Consider the following 21,821-nt stretch of genomic DNA (forward strand, 5'->3'; position numbering starts at 1 on the left):
CCAGGAGCTTCCATGCCCTCCCTGGGCACGCCACCCTCCAGGAGCTTGCAGGTGTTCGGCTGCTTGAAAGCTTGCAGACCTCTTTACACTCTCAATTGTTGAAGATCCCAAAAGGGTTTTGTTTTGGGGGAGTGATAGCTATTAATATATATCATATCAGATACTAAAATTGAGAAATGTTTAAGATATTTATTAGCCTAAAAACAATAAACAATAGCCGGATGCAGTGGCTCACTCCTGTAATCCCAGCACTTTGGGAGGCCAAGGCAGGCAGATCACCTGAGGTCGGGAGTTCAAGACCAGCCTGACTAACATGGAGAAACCCCATCTTTACTAAAAATACAAAATTAGCCAGGCGTGGTGGCACATGCCTGCAATCCCAGCTACTCGGGAGGCTGAGGCAGGGGAATAGCTTAAACCCAGGAGGCAGAGGTTGAGGTGAGCTGAGATCGTGCCACTGCACTCCAGCCTGGGCAAAAAGAGCGAAACTCCGTCTCAAAATAAACAAATAAATAAGTAAAAATAAAAATAAACCCATTACATGTTAATAGAAACACTTTTATTAAAAATTTTTTCTTAAAAAAAGCCAAAAAGAGTGACATCGTTTTACATTTTTTGCAAATCTCTTTAATGTCTTTAATGTCTGGCCTAATAGGAGGCAGCTGGATTCTTCTTCTATCCCTGTATTGGATCTGTTGTGATACGCTGTTTTGGTTGAAGTATATGAAGAAAATTCTGCCTCACTGACATGTAGTTAGAAAAGGAAGGAATATCTTTAATAGCCTTTCCAAGTAATTATAGATCTTTGCCACTACACCAAAATATGACAAATGATAGTTTCTCAAAGGTTAGTTGCAACGTGGAATCTAAAACTGTATCAGGCCAGGAGCGGTGGTTCACGCTTGTAATCCCAGCACTTTGGGAGGCCAAGGTGAACAGATCACCTTGAGGTCAGGAGTTCAATATCAGCCTGGCCAACATGGTGAAACCCTGTCTCTACTAAAAATACAAAAATGATTAGCCTGGCATGGTGGCAGGTACCTGTAATCCCAGCTACTCCAGAGGCTGAGGCTGCAGTGAGCCGACATCACGCCACTGCACTCCAGCCTGGGCCACAGAGCAAGACTCCATCTCTAAATAAATGAAAAAATAAAAATAAAACCCTGTCAATGAACTTTTCACTGAACTACCTTGCATTTTGAATTTTGTAACATCAAGCACCGGTCATTGGAAAATACTGGTTTACTGAGTTATGAGGATCTTCCAAATGGTGACACATTTTATTTTATTACTTTTTTCAGACAGAGTCTCACTCTGCCACCCAGGCTGGAGTGCAGTGGTGCAATCTCAGCTCACTGCAACCTCCTTCCAGGTTCAAGCGATTCTCCTGCCTCAGCCTCCTGAGTAGCTGGGATTAGAGGCATGTGCTACTGTACCTGGCTAATTTGTGTATTTTTAGTAGAGATGGGGTTTCACCACCATGTTGGCCAGGCTGGTCTCCCACTCCTGACCTGAAGTTGGTTTCCTAGAGCGCTGGGATTACAGGCATAAGCTTCCACGCGTGGCCCACATTTTATTATACAATACCAAAAATCATACTAACTTCACTACTGACCTCATCAGAAAAATTTTAAGTCCCAGCAAGTGGTCAGGCTCTAGGAAGTGAATAAAAGGTTTCCCAAAAATTCTCATTTTCACTCAAAAGCTCAAATTTTATCATGGGCAACAAATATTTTATTAATTAATTTTTTAAAAATAAATGTAAAGACGAGGTCTCACTATATTGCCCAAGCTGATCTTGAACTCCTGGGCTTAAGTGACTCTCCCGCCTTGGACACCCAAAGTGGTAGGATTATAGGTATGAACCATGGTGGCCTGTGCCTGGCAACAAATGGTGATACTGTTTTTGAGGTGACAAGCTCATGTCATTCATTTTTGAGAAAATGTCTGCCAAATACCGACATCTAACTAGTTTGCCTATCAGCTGTCCAAGTACAAACGGTGTTCTCAAAAAAAGCAACTAGCACAGCTTACAACTCCACCAAGTAAGAGCTTTTCCTCATCACAGTTAGGTTTGTAGCAAAGGTGCTTCATGTGTATTTCATATTCCTTCACGCAAAATATCAGAAGGGATAGGTATGCAAGGGTCTAGACTTTCTAAAATTAATGATCTTCACTACGTTTAAAGAAGTGTGCGCGTGGAGTAAGGACTCTGATGCTGGAGCCGCTGTTCTGATTCGTGCTGAGGGGCCAGCAGTTTCACCCACCACAGCTTTTGCACCATGGGCACAAGTGTTAGCAAACAAAAAAAAAAAAAAAAAAAAAAGGCAGGAAGCAGGGTAGCTCTAAAAGTGTGATGAAAATAGTTCAGACTTCATCAACTCCCTGAAATGGGGCAGGGCACCCCTAGGACCATGCTTTGAGACCACTGATTTGGAGTGAATCTACCTCCTCCGCCCAGCAGATGTAGTTCCCGCGCTGTGGCCAACAGCCTCCTGTGGTGTGACACAAAGCCTTGGTTCTAACCAAGCCAACCTATTCTCCATCCCCCAATCCGGCTGTGTCCGGCTCACTGTGCCGCCGCACCTGGCACACCGTCTGCCCGGAATACTGGTCTCCCTCTCCACCTGACAGCAGCTGCCTGCTCACAGCCAACGACACGCCTCTCCCGCTGACAGCTACACACTGCCCATTTGGCTCCCTGCCACAGAGCCCTGGGAGGCCTGCTTCTTTCAGTCCACATGCCTTGCTCCTCCACCAGACCACGAGCTCCTGCGGGGCTGGGGCCTGGTCTAGCGCATCTGGGCAGGCCCAGTATGGTGCCTGGCAGTGAGTCCAGTGTTTACTGCTGATCAGCGCAGGAGGAAAGAACAGGGAATCCCCTGGGGGAGGGGCCGGCACCTTTAGGGAAGAGAAGGGCTTCTTCTACTTTGGGTAACTGCATCCAAGGGCTGACCACAGGCTCCAGCTGGCTCAGACCACTTCTCTTTGTTGGGTACAAGGGGATGTCAACCGCCTTGGTTTGGGTGGCCACCTTCCTCTCCTCTCTGGAAGACCCCAAGAGTGACACCTGGAGGCCACTTTCTGGGCTGGATGCCACCGCCCGCTCCATGTCCTCCATGGATTTCCTCACGAAACCTAGACAGTAGGTTTGATGACGTGAAGTCACAAAGAGAGGGTGGTGGGCAAGGGAAGGGGAGGAGGGGCTCTCCCAGAGGCCTGGGGGCTGGCTGGGACCCTGAGTGGGCCTGAGCTCCTTGGTGAAACACCCACGGTCTCTTCCTTCAACATCCTGAGTCCCTGACTCAGCCCCTGCTAGGCCTCAGAGAGATGTCTGTGCAATGAATGACCAACTCATTCCTTCAGAGCCTCCCTCCAAGCCATACTCCTGCTACCACCAGAATGCATCCCAAAGCACCCAGCCACCCTTTACTGACTCTCCTGTCAGCTGAGCAAAACGCAAAGACCTGGGGCTGCCAGTCAACAGGCCTCCCAGTCTCCTCTCTTTCATTTTTTTTTTTTTTTTTTAAAAGACGGGGTTTCACCATGTTGGTCAGGCTGGTCTTGAACTCCCAACCCTAGGTGATCCGCCCACCTTGGCCTGCAAAGTGCTTGGATTACAGGCGTGAGAGCTACTATGTCTGGCCTCTCTTTCATATTTTCAGTGCTGTATTTGACATTTACATAACTCACTCCACCAGATACTGTTCTAAGTGTTTTACACATATTAAGCTATAAATCCTCCTAAGAATTGTAGGTATTGGGCCGGGCGCGGTGGCTCACGCCTGTAATCCCAGCACTTTGGGAGGCCGAGGCGGGTGGATCACGAGGTCAAGAGATCAAGACCATCCTGGTCAACATGGTGAAACCCCGTCTCTACTAAAAATACAAAAATTAGCTGGGCATGGTGATGCACGCCTGTAGTCCCAGCTACTCGGGAGGCTGAGGCAGGAGAATTGCCTGAACCCAGGAGGCGGAGGTTGCGGTGAGCCGAGATCGCGCCATTGCACTCCAGCCTGGGGAACAAGAGCGAAACTCCGTCTCAAAAAAAAAAAAAAAAAAAGAATTGTAGGTATTGTCCCCATGATCCACATCCTCATATGACAGATGAGGAAACTGAGACACAAAGCGGTGAAGTCACTTGCCAAGGTCGCACTGCTGACATGCGGCAGTGCTGGGCTTTGGACTCAGCAGTCCACAGCACATACCCTCAACCCCTCACACTCCACCCTGGATGCTTCTGGCAAATAAAACAACACGGCTCCCTTTTCCACGTGGCACCAAGTGGCATCCGGTGATCACCCTACCTGGAATGCCACTCCCCTCTCTACTCTGTGAATTCGCCCTCATCATTGTCCTCTCAAACCCTCTGAAACCCTGGACCATCAGCACTAATAAGCAAGACTCCATCCCTGGCCGGGCCGTGCGCCCCAGGGCCTCACAGTGCTTCTAATGGCATCCCCAGAGCATAGAAGTGCCTGGTGTGCTTTGAAGAATGAGTGGAGGGAACAGCGCACAGTCCAGGCTCAGCCTCATGGATCCCGCTGGCAGCACAGCTTAGGCGAGCCAGCTCCCAAGGCCTTCGGGCTGTGCTGGGTGGACAAGTTGCTGGTCTGGGCTGAGCTCTGGTGTCTCAAGAGGCAACACTGAAACTGATCCCTGATGGGAATGCCGATATGTTTCCCTTCCCATCTACCAAAGGGGCCCCTTTGTTACAAACCCCTCAAGGGCCCGCTCTTCTCTGGTGACGGTTCCCTGTCCTTGCCTTCTCCTGTGTCTGCAGCGGACTCCCGTTCCCCATCTGCTGGAAGAAGCATTTCCCCCTCGTCCCCTCATTCAAAATTAACAACCTCCTCAACTTCCTGACCATGATGCTCCCTCCCCCATCAACCGTCAGGGCCCCTCCCCACTCTCCAGGTTTCCACACTACTCACACAGGGTACAAAGGTCTTTACAGTGGGTTTGGCTTCAAAGGCCCAGAGGATCTGCCTCTGACCAGCTCCATGACCTCAAGATAAGCCTTTTAACCTGTCTGAACCTCAATTTCCTGATCTACCAAATAAGGCTAACGCCCACCCTTGTCTCTCTCATGGGATTGCTGAAGGCTTGAAGGAGAAAGTGTTTGTCCTGGGGACCAATTCCCCAATTTACCAAAAGTTGAAAGATAGAAAATAAACCCAGAGGCCTAAAAATTAGGACAACTACTTTGGAACACAATTTGGCAACATCTATCTGAGCTGAAAATACACACACCCTGTGACCAAGCACTGGTGGATGGAACACAGAAGGATCGCTTGCAACAGCGAAAACCTGCAAACCACCCCAGGGTCCAGCCACGGGAGCCTGGGCAAAGCAGCACTGTTACACACAATGGAATCGGATGTGGAGGTTAAAAGGGATCCATAAGAACTCATATTTAGGATGGTTAAATCTCCAAAACAATGCCAAGAGAAAAACCTAAATGCAGAATCTGCCCGATATACCATTTAAACCAGGGTAAAACCACCCAAAACACCACTGGATGTTGTGAGGGATGCATACCGACGTAGGACAATTTTCAAAACAGGCACGAGAACAGCACACACCAAAATCAGAATTGTGGTTTCCTCCGGGGAGGACGACACGGGGGCCTCCATCTCTATCAAAGCAAATATGGCGTCACTCAAAGATCTAACCAAGCTAAGCAATAGGCGTCACCGTATGCTGTACACTTTTCTAACGGCAAGATATTTAATGTGTTTAGAAAGATTTCAAAATAATTTCTTAAAAAGACTCCAGAGGCTGGGCACAGTGGCTCAGGCCTGTAATCACAACTCAGGAGGCCAAGGTGGGAGGATCACTTAAAGCCAGGAGCTCGAGACCAATCTGGGCAACATAGCAAGACCTCATCTCTGCAAGAGAGAGACATAAAAAATGAGTTCGGTATGGTGGCCTACAGTCCTAGCTACTCAGGAGGCTGAGGTGAAGGATTGCTTGAGCCTAGGGGTTCGAGATTACAATGAGCTATGATTGTGCCACTGTGCTCCGGCCTGGGTGACAGAGGGAAGTCCTGGGTCCTACAAAAGACCCCTCGAAGGAGACCAGCCCCCTAGAGCTCCCTGGGTCTACCAGGGATGGTTTTGGCAGCCTGTCCCTCCTGCTGCCTCCCAAGAGTCAGGCCACCTCTTCAGGGCCCTCAGGGTGGATGAGGGTCTCCCCCGAGGGGATGCCTTCCAGAGGTGGGTGGGTGGGTGGCAGCAGGCTGTGTCAGTGGGGTGTGTGTGTGGGTTGGGGAGCAAGAACCGGCCTGCCCCCTTTCACAACCACCTCCGCCTCTCTCTCTAAAATGTCAGCAAGCTGGGGAAGGGGGGCGGAGAGACAGGCAAGCTGTTAACCCGCAAGATGCTGGGACGTGGGCGGCGCAGGCCCAGGCTCCCAGACAGCTATTCTGGCATGTGCTGAGATGGGCTCATCCCTGGCAGAGGAGACGCCTCTACGTGAGAGCTCTGAACTGGTGCTCTTCCAGGAGCAAGGGGACGAGGTCTCAGTGTGGAGGGGGAGGGTACTGGGGCCCTCCCTCTCCCCTCTCAGATCTCTCACCATGAGGCAATGGTGAAGTGACCCCCCTCCTCCAGGCAGACCCCTGGGTGGTATGGGGGCTCCTCTGAGCATGTCCATTGGGTTGTAGGCTCCCTGCACCCTTGAAGCAAGGCAAAAGGTCAGGCTTGTCCTCTACTCCAGACCCAGCCAGGAAGCCACATGACAGGCTCACAGCCCCAGTCTCCTTACCAAGGGCCTCTCTCAGTCCAGCCTGCTCCCCTGACTTAAGGAATCTTGGTAGCCATTCTCCCTTGGGGTTCACGTCAGATTACCTCATGGGTCTCATACCACGTGCACAGGAGGCAAAGACCTTTCACTGAACCCCATGGATCACTCAAACCTCTTCTTAGTCCTCCCAGTTTAGGGATGGAAAATAAGAGAAGAAAAGAGTACTCCTAAGTAGAGCAGCCCAGCGTGATGAGATCTTTGGGCTGGGCTCCAGTGTGAGCTGGGGAATCCTGGCCAGGCCCTGGGCCTTTCTGAGCCTTGGTTTTCTTATCTGCAAAATGGGCATCAAACCAACTACAAAGTTGTTGTGAAGATCACATGAAACTGATGAATTTACAAGCTTCTGGCAGCTGTTAATCACCAAAGACAGAGGGCTAGAATGCCACTCCTGTCTCTGTAGCCTCTCCCTCCCCTCCCCAGCCACAGGGCCCTTTGTCTCACTGGAGCCTGCTCTCCCAACCTAGCCACGTCTCTGGTGTTCAGCGAGTAAGGGGGTGAAGAGGAAAGATGGCAGGATGATAGCTCTTCAAGGGCATTTGGCTACTGCGCTGGCCTATCCTCCACACGTGTGACCCGAGGGCCAACCAAGTCCTGTGCTGACACCCACAGTGCAGGCCGGATGTGCGGCTGACCCTGACATGTAACAGAGGAGAGCCAAGGAGAGCAAGGAATGATTGCCTGGCACCACGCAGGGGTGGCCCAGGAACTCGGGGAGCGGGTCCCATTTTCTGCACACACTGCTCCCACTGCTGACTTAGAGGGCTGCTCAAGGAGGAGGCAGAGGGGGCAGGGAGGAGAGGGGGGCAGGCTCCTGGCGGGTCCTGTGATCAAGCATGAATGAACATGGCCCTGGAAGTCCAGCGCAGGAGTTCCAGATGACCCCCAGCTAGCTGCAAGGCCCTGGCTGAGTCAAGACCACTTGGGTGGGGCTGGGCCTCAGGGAACGGGAGAGGCGGGGCTAGGTGGCTGGAGGCACCCTCCCAGCCAGCCTTGGGCCCCGCTGATTGGCTCCCCGGCAGCTGGGGCGGCAGGTAACTCCCAGCGAGTGTTTGCGGGTCGCCGCCGGCCTGCGGACTGGCGGAAGGAGAAGCTCCTCGCCCACCGGGCTCCCACAACGGCAGCTGTCGCCCCCTGGTGTCGCTCCAGCAGCACTGCCGGACAGCCTCCAGGGTCCGCTTCCGCACCTTCCAGCTCTCTCCTTAGTGTGGGTGGAAGGGCTCTGGACGCCTGCTTCTCAAAAGGGCCCGCAGGGCCCGAGACTCAGGACTAACCTATGCCCCCACTTCCTCCTTTGCCTCGGGGGCCACTGGCAAATTCTGGAGAGGTCTCCGGGGAGCCGAGGAGGGCAGGCCTGTTTCTCTCACTCTCCCCAGCCCAGCTGCCTGGAGCCTCAGCTTTCTCTCACCAGGGATCACCTAGTCCTTCCTCTGTCCTTGCCTGAGGGGACACCAAGTCTCCTGCTCCTGTGCCAACCGAGAATCCTGGGCAGCTCCACATCCCAGGATCTGACCTTTTTGGAGTATGGCATGGAGACAAAATGACACGAATTGCCATTCCCTCCCCTGATAGCGTTTGGCACAGAGGGAGACCGTGAGAATTCTACCCTGGGTCCCCAGCGGGGCCAGCTCTATACTCTGGCACCTGACCTTGTGTGGGGAGCAAACACGGTGAGATGAACACAGCTCGGCCACTGAGGCCCATTTTTCTTTCCCAAACTGGCTGGAACCCAAGGACTCAGGGTTGTCCCTGCCTCCCACAGCCACCTGGGCTGCTCCCAGCATTAACCCCAGGTGAGACAAACCACTCAAAGAGGCTTCCTTTCACTCCCAGACACCCCGGCGCCATAGACAGGGTTCTCGCCCCTGCGCAAGAGGCGTCCCTCAACACGTCCCTCCCCATTCATTGCAAAACCAACCCAAACAGGGGCTGCTTCTGCCCAGGCTGCCCGCTGGGCACCCTCTGCAGCACTGACTTCAGGGCCATGCTGGCTGGAGCCGTGTGGTGGCGCCTCTAAATGGGACCCATTGTCTCACACTGGTTCTGCAGGTGTGCCTCCTGCCCTCGGGAAGCTTGTGACTTTCAGCCCGTGAAGGGCAGGGGATGGCAGCACAGACGCTCAGCTCCCAGGGGCTCTGAGGGCCAAGGCTCCTTATGTCTACATGTGTGAGGTGCCAGGTAATTTCTGATGCCCCTGGGGTGTAAAACCAGCTAATCCACAAGCTCTGTGACCTGCCAGGATCGGGCTGCTGGGATCAGGCCAGAGGATAAGCAAGTCCTCCCTCCCGGTGGGTCCTGGAGGAGGAGACAGAGTCCACTTCTCTCCCACTCCTGGCTGCCCAAACCTTAGGTCAACAGGAGCTGAAATGGAAAGGTCCTGCCTGTCCTCCGCTCAGGGTAGAGGAAAACCAACTACCCTGGGATCAGAGCAGAGCCTGTACCTCCTCCTCCTCCTCAGGGAGGAGACTGATGGTTCTGGCAAGGAGAAGCAAGGTGGGATGGAGTCAGGGTGGGAGGAATTCACAAGCTGGGAGGATCATGGCTCACTGAGCTAAAAAAAAAAAAAAAAAAAAAAAAGGGAGATGGCAAGCTGCCCCCCGATTCTGAGAGGATGACGCCAGTTGTGTGGGGCAGACGAACTTTAAGGAAAAGCCTCTTTCAGCCCCACAGGGGCTGCCATTCAGAGACTGTCCTACCCAGAGAGGCCAGGATGGCAAACATGTGGCCCAAGTGCCACCAAGACCCCCTCCCTGCCAAGCCCACAGCAGACACTGCTAATTGTTCATGGAACTCTCCCCAGGAACCAGGATCTGCATGCAGAATTCTCCACCTGGCTTCAGCAGCCACTGCCGACCTACTTGTTATCTTTGATCTCCCCTTCTAGCCTCGGCCTGTTCATCCATCAGGCCCCTCAGCCCCAAGGCTGGATGTGCATATGTGGGTGGGGTGGGGAAGGGGAGAGGGTGGAAGTCTGTCTGTCCGTCCGTCCGTCCGTCCGTCTGGGGAGAAGCAAGAGCTAGGTTAAGAGCCAGTGTGGAGCCTGGGATAAGATGAAGGGCTGGTTTCAGATGGGACATCGAGGACTTTTACCTGAGGCTGCAACAAACAAACAAAGGTAGCAGGACCAGCTAAGCAGCATTGAAGGGGGCAGAGCCCAGAGCAGGTGTACGATTCCACATTTCCACACATCTGCCCCCAACCCCCACTCCTTGGCCCCATCAAGTCAAGAGGAAGGAGGCCAGCCCCAATGAGCGCCGGTTCTCCGAGCTCCCAGGCCTGGCGGAAGGAAGCATTTTCCCTTGCTGCTCTCTGCCTGATTCCTCTGGGTTCTCTGGTATTCATTTCTGAAGGCCCTACTATCTATCCAGCACAGGGCTCCCAAACAAGTGACCCGTGCTTTCAGGGTTGCTGCTGAATTTTCTTTCCTCTCATCAGGCATCCGATAAGAGAACTTACACTCCCCAGGGTGACGGACTTCTGTGCTTCTCAAACTTAGTGGCACATCAGAATCCACCTGGGAAGCTTTAAACAATGCCTGGGCCCCACCTCCAGACCTGGCGAGTCAGACACACCAAGGCTAAGATCTAGGAACCTGTATTTCTTAAAGCTCCCTTGACCACTGTGATGTTCTGTTTGGGATCCTGAATGGAGAACGGGATGTGGATTTTGGAATTACACCAACTTGCCTTCAAACCTGATCTCTACCTCTTCCTTGCTATGTGACTCTGGGCAAATCCCTTCTGCCTGTGTTCCTTTCACCTACAAAAATGGAGAAACACGGCAGGTGCAGTGGCTCACACCTGTAATCCCAGCACTTTGGGAGTCTGAGGCAGAAGGACTGCTTGAAGCCAGGAATTCAAGACCAGCTTGGGCAACGCAGTGAGATCCCATCTCTACAAAAAATTGTTTTATACAAAAGGAAGCATACCACCTACCCTGCTTATTTTAGAGAATTACATAAAGGTATCTGTGGGTTCTCTTGCTTCTTGTTCTTCCTCCCAAATGTGCTCATCGCTACACATACAAACCGGTGCCCTTCAGAAGGGGCACAGCCACAGGTCAGAAGAACCCAACACTTGATGCCCTGAGGGCAGCGACAGGAAGCCTCTGATGGTGCCCCTCCCTCCCCCTGTGGAGCCTGAGAACACTGGAGGCTACATCCTGCAGAGCTGGGTGTAAACTGCTCCATCTTGCAGGCCTGTGGGTGACAAAACAGAGCTACTGGAAGTTTCACTCCCTGCCCTGTTTTATATGACATTGAAGCCTGCGTGGTAACACAGGAGCCCACGGAGCTCCATCTGCCAATGTAAGAATCTAGATCTGTGCGTTTGCTCACAGACGAGAGTGCAGGTGCAAACAGTGGGCCCTGGCCAGGGGAAGGCAGGCGGAGGGCACAGGTCAGCATCACAGGTACGCCAGCCTGTACCGCAGGCAAAAACGGCCAATGTTACTGGTGGGTAAAGTCTACCCAGGGAAGGGGCAGGGCAACGCTGGGGGCGGGGGAGAGGGGGGCGGGAGTGGTGAATGCCACCAAGTCTGGGCAGCTGCAGAAAGTGAGAATGAGGCCTTGGGCAGACTCCAAGTGTTCAGAGTTCAGTCTGAGATGGCTCTGGGGTCCTTGGCTGATTGGCTGCAAGCTCCTTGGCCACCAGGGAAGGGCAGGAATCAGTCAGGAAGGAACTCAGGGAGCCAGGTCAGGTACTCCTGGGGCCTCACGTCCCTTACCTTACACCACTGGCTTCGAGGGCGGGCGGCGGCTCACAGCCAAGACGAGCACACTCCCGTGAACTGCATGCACTGTATTTCCATACCCTCCCCCCAGTTCCTCGCTGGAGTCCTGGTCAAAGCTCTGTCACAGGCAAAAGATGGTGACATTTGGAGTGCTGAGGGAGGGGGCAAGATGAAGCCTGAACAGTCTGCACAGACTCCAAACTCCAGCCCACCCCATCTCTTTCCCAGCATGGGCTGGAAAAGTCATAGAGGGAAAGATGCTGCTCGCCTAGCAGAGGGAGGGGCCGGGGTCTCCCTGCTACTTAAGAGCAAGGTAGGGCAGATGATCAGGCACCCTCAAATCCAAGGCGAGGCTTCACATGTTCAACAATTAAACCAGCGACCAGAGCTTGGGGACAAGCCATGTGTCGTGACGGTATCAACGGGGCTGCGTTCTACAGATGCCACGCAGTGGTGGTAGGCAACCGGGCCCCACGAAAGTCCAAAGGGCGGTATGATCCCCACCTCAGTGGTGCCAGGAGGCTCAGAGAGGCCCTGTTCTATCAGTGCCAAGAAGGAGTGGGTGACCAGTTTGGGGGCCCTACCTGCTGGTGCCGGGGGCTGGGGTGATTCCATCTCCCTGCTGGAGGGTCGGGAGCCGACCCTGTCACGGTGCTACACGAGGCGCACTAGACTGCCTGTGCCAGGGAATGACCCCCATCCGGTGACCGTGCCAAGGCGATCGATCCCACCCGTGTCTCGGCCCTGGTGGACGACCCCCAATGGGTGCCCACGCCAAGACGGCTCGTGCCGCCGGTGCCAGCATCTCCCCGACTCGGTGTCAGTGCCGAAGTGGTCCGGACCGCCGGCGGCGGAAGACTGTCCCCCAGTGCGGCCGCGGTAACCTGCCGGTGCCTTGGTGCCCGCCCCGCCGCTGCCCCGCTCACCTGTGCCCGAAGAGCCGAAGCCCTGGGAAGCGCCGCTTGTTGAGTCGCCGCGGCGCCTTGTCCGGCTCAGGACCAGCGTCGCGCTCGGAGCCGCTGGACGAGGCGGAAGCCGACTCGGAGTCGCTGCTCCGGGCCTCGGGGCTGCCGTCCCGCGGCTCCATCCGGCCCTAGCCCCGGCCGGCGGCGGGCCCACGGGAGACGCCCATGCCGGGCCGGCGGCCGGGGCTCAGTACGCCCGATCCGCGCCGCCCGCCACCACCATGGCGCGCGCTCGCTCCGCCCGCTCCGCCCGCTCCGCGCCGCGCGCCCCCGCGCCCCACGCCCAGGTGCCCGGGAAGCGGCTGCCGCCGCCGCTCCAGGAAGTGCCGCCAGCCGCGGCCGCAGGACCCCGCATAGCTGGCCGGGCCGCTGCCTGCCCGTCGCCGAGCACGCCCCCTCGGCCGTGCGGCGGCACCGGGACCGCAGCGCCCTCTGCCGGACACCCGCTGCGCCGCAGTCAGCCGGGGCGGCCCGAGGGGCGGGGCGGATAATGGGCAGGGCAGCAGAAAAGCCCCGCCCCCAGCCCGCCCGGCCCGCCTGGATGGAACTGAATCTCCCCGCCTGGCACACTCGCGCTGCGCGCACCCAGACGCACAGTCTTTCCCCCGCATCCCTCCGCCACCAAACAACTGCAGGCTCACAAGTGTACACTCGCGAGGGCTGCTGTCACCACCCCCTCTCCGCTCTCACACACCCTGTGCCTACTCACAGCCGCTCACAATCTCCACCCATACCCCCTTGGCTCTCCCAAAGCGCACCCAGGGGAACAAAAATCACACAGTGCTCCCCAGGCACGCAGAACAAACACACCCCTTACACAATTATGCCCACTCATTTCTCAAACGAACACTTCCCACCCCAGCCTCTCACACTCAGTGACCAAAGTCATTTAATAACTCGCATGCACACCAACAAAGAATTCACACGTTTCTCCTACGAAGTCATCCTTCCACAGCTATCCACAGTGGTTCCCAACCTTCTCACCCATGCCCAACACATCGCATTTCCCTGACATCATATTCAACAGAACTCATAGCTCTCGTGTGCTACGGGAATCACCTGCGCAGCCCTTCCACACTCACAAATATTCACATAGAAGGACAATAGGTAGCACACTCCCATTCACAAGCACACATGCCCACACAGAACCCACACATCTTTCTCTACATGCAAATTACCCCCAGGACAATGGTTACCGGTTGCCACATCCCTCACATATATGTATGTGTGTCATACACACATGCTCGAATCCAGAAATATATCTCACATGCACACACAAACACACCCCCGAATGCAGCCGAGGTCATCCCCCTCCAGAAATGAGAGCAATTGGAACCCAAGCAGTCACCTGTGGGGGCACAGCCATTACACACACCTGGGCAGCCTCTGATGGCCCCCGTTGGGCTGACGAAGGGAGGCCAGGAGCTGGGGAGTATGGTCTTCCACCTCCCCAAACCCTACCACCCTGCTGCCCACACCAGCTGCCCACTATTTCTGTGTGCATGCCTCTCTGCCAAGCCACATCCTGTGTCACCTTCACTTTCATCCTCCCCTCTTGGGTTCTGCAGTCTGTTTTCCAGCCTTCCTCAGCCACAAGCAGCCAATGCTCGGGGCTGTGACCTGAGGGCAAGCCTGTGATTTTGAGGAAGAACCAGCACCCAGAGGCGGAGAACCCTCTCCCAGTTTCCTTCAAGTTTCCTGCAAGTTGGGAGAAGGGCTGATCAGGGAGGTGGGGCTCCAGCCCTCCAGCCAGCAACTGGTGCCAGGGTGGCCAGGAGGAGGGCAGATCAATCCCCAAGTAGGCCTGACACTGACCTCTGGGGTGCATGGGTCCCTTTGAGGAAGTTTCTCAGTGGCTTTTATTCCAAGCTCTGAGAGAAGAGATCAGAGGCAACTGAAGACCCACTGAGTCTCCACAAGGCCTCACAGGTGGGTCAGAAATCTCCAGCATCCAGTGCCACACTCCTGGTGGGGGTCCTTTTCCCAGATGCCCGGACTGCTAGCTTGCTCAACTCCTGGCCTCTTTCGAGATCAGTCCTCCTACACAGTCCAGACCCCAGAGCTCCCTGCACCCTGACAATAACTCAATAACTCCTTTGCCCTGCTCTGTGCCTCTGAAGAGTGCTGGATGACGGATGGGTGACCCTACTTTTGCCACCCCTGCATCTCAGATAAAAGGCTCATAGAGGGACAGAGGTCCCCATGCCCACTCCTAGGCCACCCCTTGTACCTACTGTGTCTGGGTTGCCTCGGCTGGGATCTGTGGCACGTCCCAGGAGCGGTAGCGCCACATCTGCCTCAGTGCCCCCGGCTGCTCCCCTTCTTCTGTCCCCAGCGCCTCCACCGGGCCCAGAGCTGAGGCCTCATTGCAACTTTCCCCGGCACTCTGGCCAGCCCCCTGTGCGCTCATCCTGCCCAGCGACTCTCTTCCTCTTTCGGCACTTCCTGACGGGGGTGGGGTGGGGGGGCCCTGCTAGAGGCCGCTGGCCGCCCAAGCTGAGGACCACAGGCTCGAGGCTTATAGGCGCCTTCCGCTGGCTGGGGCCAGCTGCCGCGAAGAGCTGCATGGGAAGGCAAGGGGCAGGTGGGGACAAGCCCAGCCCAGCAGCCAGGAGGCAGCCATGGGGCTTGCTTGGGCTGGAATCTGCACCTGGGCTCCTGTCTGGTTTTCCTCTCCATTTAACCTCTCTGATTTCACCTCTTGGTCCTGCTGAGGTCTCCCACTTTATGACAACCACTGGGTACAGTGGCTGGGTGTACTCTCTCCCTAGCAATTCTGTGTGCAGCATACCATCTGACACAGCGCCGGGCACACAGGATGGTGTAGTGAAATGAACAACAAGGATGGAGCCTGGAGACACGGGCTTGTGTCCTGTTTCTGCCTCTTATCAGCACTGTGTGGCCTGGATCCAGTCATAAACATATCTGAGTCCTCTAAATCACCTTTGGGACAAGGCAGGCTATAAATAAACTTATGAATACATGTGTCAGGGAGTTTTTCTGAGCCTCAGTTTTCTCATCTGTAAAATGGAGTAATAGGCTGGGCACAGTGGCTCACAACTGTAATCCCAGTACTTTGGGAGGCTGAGGCGGGAGAATCATCTGAGGTCAGGAGTTAGAGACCAGCCTGGTCAACATGGTGAAACCCTGTCTCTACAAAAAATACAAAAATTAACTGGGCGTAGTGGCAGCCGCCTGTAATCCCAGCTACTAGGGAGGCTGAGACAGGAGACTCACTTGAACCCAGGAGGTGGAGGTTGCAGTGAGCTGAGATCATGCCATTGCACTTTAGCCTAGGTGACAACAGTGAAACTCTGTCTAAAAAAAAAAAAAGGGAGTAATAATTGAGCTAATGGTGTTATCTGAGGAATAAAGAAGAGATAGGAGGGTTTACAAATTAATTCATTCACTAAATACTTATGGAATGCCTTCTGTGCATCGGGCACCGTATTGGAGAGCATAGCTCTAAGCAAGGAAACAGGGCTCTATTCTCACAGGCCTTAGATTCTAGTGGGGAAGACATTTAGGAAACAATCTACATATGATATAATGTCCATTAACAAGATGCGCCATAAAGATTGGGAGGCCAAGGTACGAGGATCACTTGAGATCAGGAGTTTGAGACTAGCCTGGCCAACATGGTGAAACCCTGTGTCTACTAAAAGTACAAAAATTAGCTGGGTGTGGTGGTGGGCACCTGTAATCATAGCTACTTGGGAGGTTGAGGCAGGAGAATCGTTTGGATTCGGGAGGCAGAGGTTGCAGTGAGCTGAAATCACACCACTGCATTCCAGCCAGGGCGACAAGGTGAGACTCCATCTCCAAAAAAAAAAAAAAAAAAAAAAAAAAGGCTGGGTGTGATGGCTCATGCCTGTAATCCTAGCACTTTGGGAGGCTGAGGCGGGTGGATCACCAGGTCAGGAGTTCGAGACCAGCCTGGCCAAGATGGTGAAACTCCCTCTCTACTAAAAATACAAAAAATGAGCTAGATGTGGTAGCGGGTGTCTGTAATCCCAGCTACTTGGGAGGCTGAGGCAGGAGAATCGCTTGAACACAGGAGGCAGAGGTTGCAGTGAGCTGAGATCGCGCCACTGCACTCCAGCCTGGCGATGGACCAAGATTCCATCTTCCCACCCTCCCCCCCCCAAAAAAAAGTGCTAGAAAGGAAAATGAAGCCAAAAGCAATGGAGAAGAGTGATGAGAGTGACGATGGGGAGTGCTACTTAGGCAGAGAGATCATGGAGGGCCTCTCTGGGGAGGCAATATTTGAGAGTGTGTGTGACTTACCTGGGAGAACGGCGTTCTAGGTGGAAGCAGAGACAGAGCAAAGGCATGGAACAAGGAATGTATTTGTGTCTGGAGAATAGCAAAAAGGCCACCGTGGCCAGAGATCAGGGAGCAGGGGGAATGAGTTAGGAGCTGGAGAGGTCTCCAGAGGCCAAACTGTGCTGGAGTTCGAGGCCATCGTGAGGATTTGGGAAATAAATGGTAGGGCATATATTCACTCTTTATTCTTAGGACTGGTTCTAGGAAGGAAATTGTACCTTCCTCAACATTCTTTAATCACCCTGCTCTGTAACTCTTTTTTTTTTTTAGACAGAGTATCACTCTGTCGCCAGGCACCAGGCTGGAGTGCAGTGGCACAATCTCGGCTCACTGCAACCTCCCCCTCCGGGGTTCAAGCAATTCTTCTGCCTCAGCCTCCCTAGTAGCTGGGACTACAGGCGTGTACCACCATGCCCAGCTAATTTTTGAATTTTTAGTAGAGACGGGGTTTCACCATGTTGAACTAATTCTTTAGTTGTGTGTTTATTACTGTGAATTTCTCGAGGACAGAAATAGCATCAGTGCAGTTCAATAAACATTTATGCTACAGAACCCTTCACGTTGCCATCCTGACTCTTACAAACCTCCATCTGGTGCTGTAATCGCCTTTGTGTCCTTCATGATGGGAACATAATATTTTTCAATAAATATTTGTTTAATAAATGCCTGCTGCCGGGTGCAGTGGCTCATGCCTGTAAATATACAAAATATACTAAATATACAAAAATTAGCCGGGCATGGTGGCGGGTGCCTGTAATCTCAGCTACTCCGGAGGCTGAGGCAGCAGAATCACTTGAACTCAGGAGGGGGAGGTTGCAGTGAGCCGAGATCTTGCCCTCCAACCTGGGTGACAGAGCGAAACTCAGTCTCAAAATAAAAATAAAAATAAATGCATGCTATGTAATGAATAATTAATACTCAGTAATCATAAGATAATGGCTAATACTTCCTGAACATTTCTGTGCCAGAAATCTTACTGAATATGTAATGTAGCTCTTTGAATCCTCTTAATAACTCTAAGAGGTAGGCCTTGTAATTTTCCTCCTTTTTTTTTTTTTGAGACTGAGACTCACTCTGTCATTGCCCAGGCTACAGTGCAGTGGTGCAATCGAGGCTCACTGCATCCTCTGCTTCCCAGGTTCAAGAGATTCTCGTGCCTTAGCCTCTCCAGTAGCTTGGGATTACAGGTGTACGCCACCATGCCTGGCTAATTTTTGTATTTTTGGTAGAGACGGGGTTTTACCATGTTGACCAGGCTGGTCTTGAACTCCTGACCTCATATGATCTGCCTGGCTCGGCCTCCCAAAGTGCTGGGATTACAGGCGTGAGCCACCGTGCCCAGTTTTATTTTCCTTCTTTTACAGATGGGGAAATCAAAGCACAGAGATGCTAAGCTTACCTGCCCAAGGTCACCCAGCTGGTAAGAGGTGGAAGCAAGACTCTAGCCCCAGAATCTGTGTCCTTAAATAAAACATCCTACTGCTCCTCTGAAGTAGGGGATATGGCCAAGTAATGCCCCCGAGGCTCGGTCCCCACTTTCCTACAGTTTTTCTTCTCACCATTATCTCTGAATGCCTCAAGATGGGTCCTATATGCTGTGGCCTAATTGGAGACTCTGCCCACCAGGCCGAGGTCTGTTCTGGAAGGAGCCTGTGCAGGGCCCTTTCTTCCTCTTGCAGGCATTTTGCAAGTAGCTTGAGCAGTTAAACAGAGGAAATGGGGCTGGGCTTGTTTTCCATCCGAGGCGTCTGGCAGCCCTGGAGCAGCAGAGAGCAGGAAATGGGGCTCCTGGAGGGGAAGCAGGCAGGCTGGAGGCTTCGGGAAGCAGGGCAGTCCTGACTGGGACTCGGGCTACCTTGATCTTGCGCTCCTGGGCGCTGTCAGCGTCATCTCTGCTTTCCAGGTGCGGTGGGGAGGACAAGGCTGGAAGGGACAGGTGCACGGGAGAGGGAGGATGCCCTTGGCAGTTCCTAGGACAACATGTGCCAGCCCTGGGAAGCTGGGGACCCCTCAGAATCCACCCAGGTACACACAGGAAGAAGAATCTGGGTAAGAAGATTATTCTGGGCTTTGTGGAGGCCCCAGAGGATGGTGTTCTACTTTCTGTGGCCTGGATGAGCAAGTGGGAGCTGGGGAAAATAAATGTACCAGGGCACTGAACACTCAACCCACGACCTGGGCATCCTCTGCTCTCAAAACCCGTCCAGCCAGCCTCCTTGGCCTGACCTTGATGGCTCTTTATGCTCTCTGGTCCTCTTGCTTTTCTGTCCAGGCTTTCCCTGCAGAGATTTTCTCTCAGCTCACACCAAGCTGGTGCCTGCCTCATAGTAGGTGCTAAATAAACCCCCCCACCTCCTCCTCTTCACATTCCCTTCACTTGTGGCCTTGACCCCTGCCATTCCATTTGCCTAAGCTGCTCCCGTAGCCCGTCTTCCCTGAGTATTTGGCCAATCACATTCTCATCCTTCAGACCCAGCTCAAGCAGCAAGAGTGGGAAGGCAGAAAGAGCCCCAGACATGGAGTTCACTGGTTCACACTGCTGCCCTTGCTGTGTGACTGTGGGCCACTCATTACTCTCTCTGAGTTGGATCAGACGACTTCTAACATCTCCTTTAGATCTGACAGTTTCATTTGAGTTTTCTTTCCTGATTTCCAAGTTTTTGATCATTCATTCCTTCATTCATTTGTATGACAAATATTTCAGAAATATCCACCAAGCGTCAAACCCTGCTCCTGACTGAGCTGGCATCTCACCCTACCTGCTCTTTCCTCACCTATGATGCTCATTTTTGTTCCCAATGGTAATGCTGTATCATTTGGTTTTTTGTGCACATTAGTCTTGCTTCCTTACAAGATTCTTGAACCCTGGCCAGGCACAGTGGCTCATGCCTGTAATCCCAGCACTTTGGGAGGCCAAGGCAGGCGGATCACCTGAGGTGGGGAGTTTGAGACCAGCCTGGCCAACATGGAGAAACCCCATCTCTACTAAAAATACAAAATTAGCTGGGTGTGGTGATGCGTGCCTGTAATCCCAGCTACTCGGGAGGCTGAGGCAGGAGAATTGCTTGAATGCGGGAGGCAGAGGTTGTGCTGAGCCGAGATCACCCCATTGCACTCCAGACTGGGCAACAAAAGCGAAACTTCATCTCAAACAAACAAACAAACAAAAAGATTCGCCGGGCGCGGTGGCTCACGCCTGTAATCCTAGCACTTTGGGAGGCTAAGGTGGGTGGATCACCTGAGGTCAGGCGTTCGAGACCAGCCTGGCCATCATGGTGAAACCCCATCTTTAAAAAAAATAAAAATAAAAAATAAATTTAAAAGAAAAAGATTCTTGAACCCTGTGCTGTTCCTAGCTCAGTGTTGGGTACATGAGTCTGTGCTCAGTGACTTCCTACGGAGGTTGCTATGGGTTGAATATAGGTGTTCAGAAGAGGGAGGGAGAGAGACTGGCTTCTTGTTTGCATAAGTGGCCATAGGGTTTTTTTTGTTTTTTGTTTTCTTGAGACAGAGCCTTGCTCTGTTGCCCTGGCTGGAGTGCAGTGGCATGACCTCAGCTCACTGCAACCTCCGCCTCTTGGGTTCAACCGATTCTCCTGCCTCAGCCTCCTAATCAGCTGTGATTACAAGCATGTGCCACCACGCCCAGCTAAGTTTTGTATTTTTAGTAGAGACAGGGTTTCACCATGTTACCCAGGCTGGTCTTGATTTCCTGGCCTCAAGTGATCCTCCCGCCCTGGCCTTCCAACATGCTGGGATTACAGGCATGAGCCACCACGCCTGTCCTACAAGGTTTTTGAAGTCTCAGTGCCTGCCTCTCAAGCAGCTATGCCTGTGATCCGGGTACCTGCTGAAGCCCTTGGGAGCAACCCAGAGCCTGGGATCACCTGCTGATCACTGGCCCCTGCCCAGGAGCTGAGCCTCTGCCCCCATAGAGGAGACAGATGTGTCTGAGCTGGGCTGCAGGTGCTGCTGGCTAGCGACAGGTGGAAATTTGATTAGGTTCCTTCTGGGCAGCTTCATGAAAGTCAAGAGCAGGAGGAAACCTGGAGGAGGGGCTGGAGACCCTCTCCCACTGAGGCAAGAGAGCTGCAGGCACAGCACTGGCAGCCCAGCAGCCAAAGGTGGTCCTTCAAACCACCATCTCTCTTTTTTTTCTCCCTCTGTCGCCGAGGCTGGAGTGCAATAGCATGATCTCAGCTCACTGCAACCTCCGCCTCCTGGGTTCAAGCAATTCTCCTACCGCAGCCTCCTGAGTAGCTGGAACTACAAGTGCCCGCCGCTACACCCAGCTAACTTTTGTATTTTTAGGAGAGATGGGCTTTCACCATATTGGCAAGGCTGGTCTCAAACTCCTGACCTCCTGATCACCCGCCTCAGCTTCCCAAAGTGCTGGGATTACAGGCGTGAGTCACCCCACCCGGCCCAAACCCCCAAGTCTCTTGGAAGCTGTCCTTTGTCACCTCCGAAGTTCCTGGGTTGGAGGTGAGCAAGGAGGAGCCTTCGCAGCTCTCCCTTTACTCTCGGTCAGCAGCATCTGCTCTAAAGAGTTTCCGTCTGTCCCCAGCCTGGACTACACCAAGCCCCCACAACAGGGTCAGTGTATCTCCTACCCTCCAAGCCTCCCACCGCCATCTGTAGGGTCACGAGCCCTGACTGTGTAGCTCCCTTTCAGCCCCCTTACTGCCCATCCTATGATCCCACCCAGGGATATATACACTTTGTACAGGACCGAAAGCAAAGATCCTTAAGGATGAAAGTCTAGATCCTTGCAAGCCTGACAGAGTGAAAGGGCTTTGGAGAGAAACAGATGTCAGTCTGGATCCTGGCCCCACCAGCTCCTGACTCTGCGATCTTAACACATGACTTAACTTCTGCAAAATTTAGCTCTTCATTTGTAAGCTGCAGCCCAGTGGCCCCCAAGGCCCTGCCTACTCTGCGATCTCTGATTAGCCTTCCTTTCTAGGCATCTGTAGGCTGGGAGCCCTGGTCAAT

The 21,821-nt window shown here is 53.5% G+C and overlaps 1 protein-coding gene across 7 annotated transcripts in view; it reads right to left on the reverse strand.

Annotated features, from left to right (window-relative positions):
- Nucleotides 1-21,821, reverse strand: part of DGKZ (diacylglycerol kinase zeta) — a 49,212-nt gene that overhangs the window by 19,348 nt on the left and 8,043 nt on the right. For 2 of the 7 annotated variants that reach the window (XM_032283463.1, XM_032283462.1), the window contains exon 1: nt 12,462-12,880. The exons of 2 other annotated variants lie outside the window; for them this stretch is intronic. In XM_032283463.1, coding sequence (XP_032139354.1) covers nt 12,462-12,622 — 161 coding nt within the window. In that variant the 5' untranslated portion in view covers nt 12,623-12,880. Of the gene's footprint in view, nt 1-12,119; nt 12,280-12,461; nt 12,881-14,734; nt 15,046-21,821 lie in introns of those variants that run through there. 3 more of the 7 variants (XM_032283460.1, XM_032283461.1, XM_032283464.1) reach the window with 3 other exon arrangements.

This window comes from Sapajus apella, unplaced genomic scaffold (genome assembly GCF_009761245.1).
Source record: "Sapajus apella isolate SASKATOON/1434 unplaced genomic scaffold, GSC_monkey_1.0 scaffold14, whole genome shotgun sequence".
Lineage (NCBI taxonomy): Eukaryota > Metazoa > Chordata > Mammalia > Primates > Cebidae > Sapajus > Sapajus apella.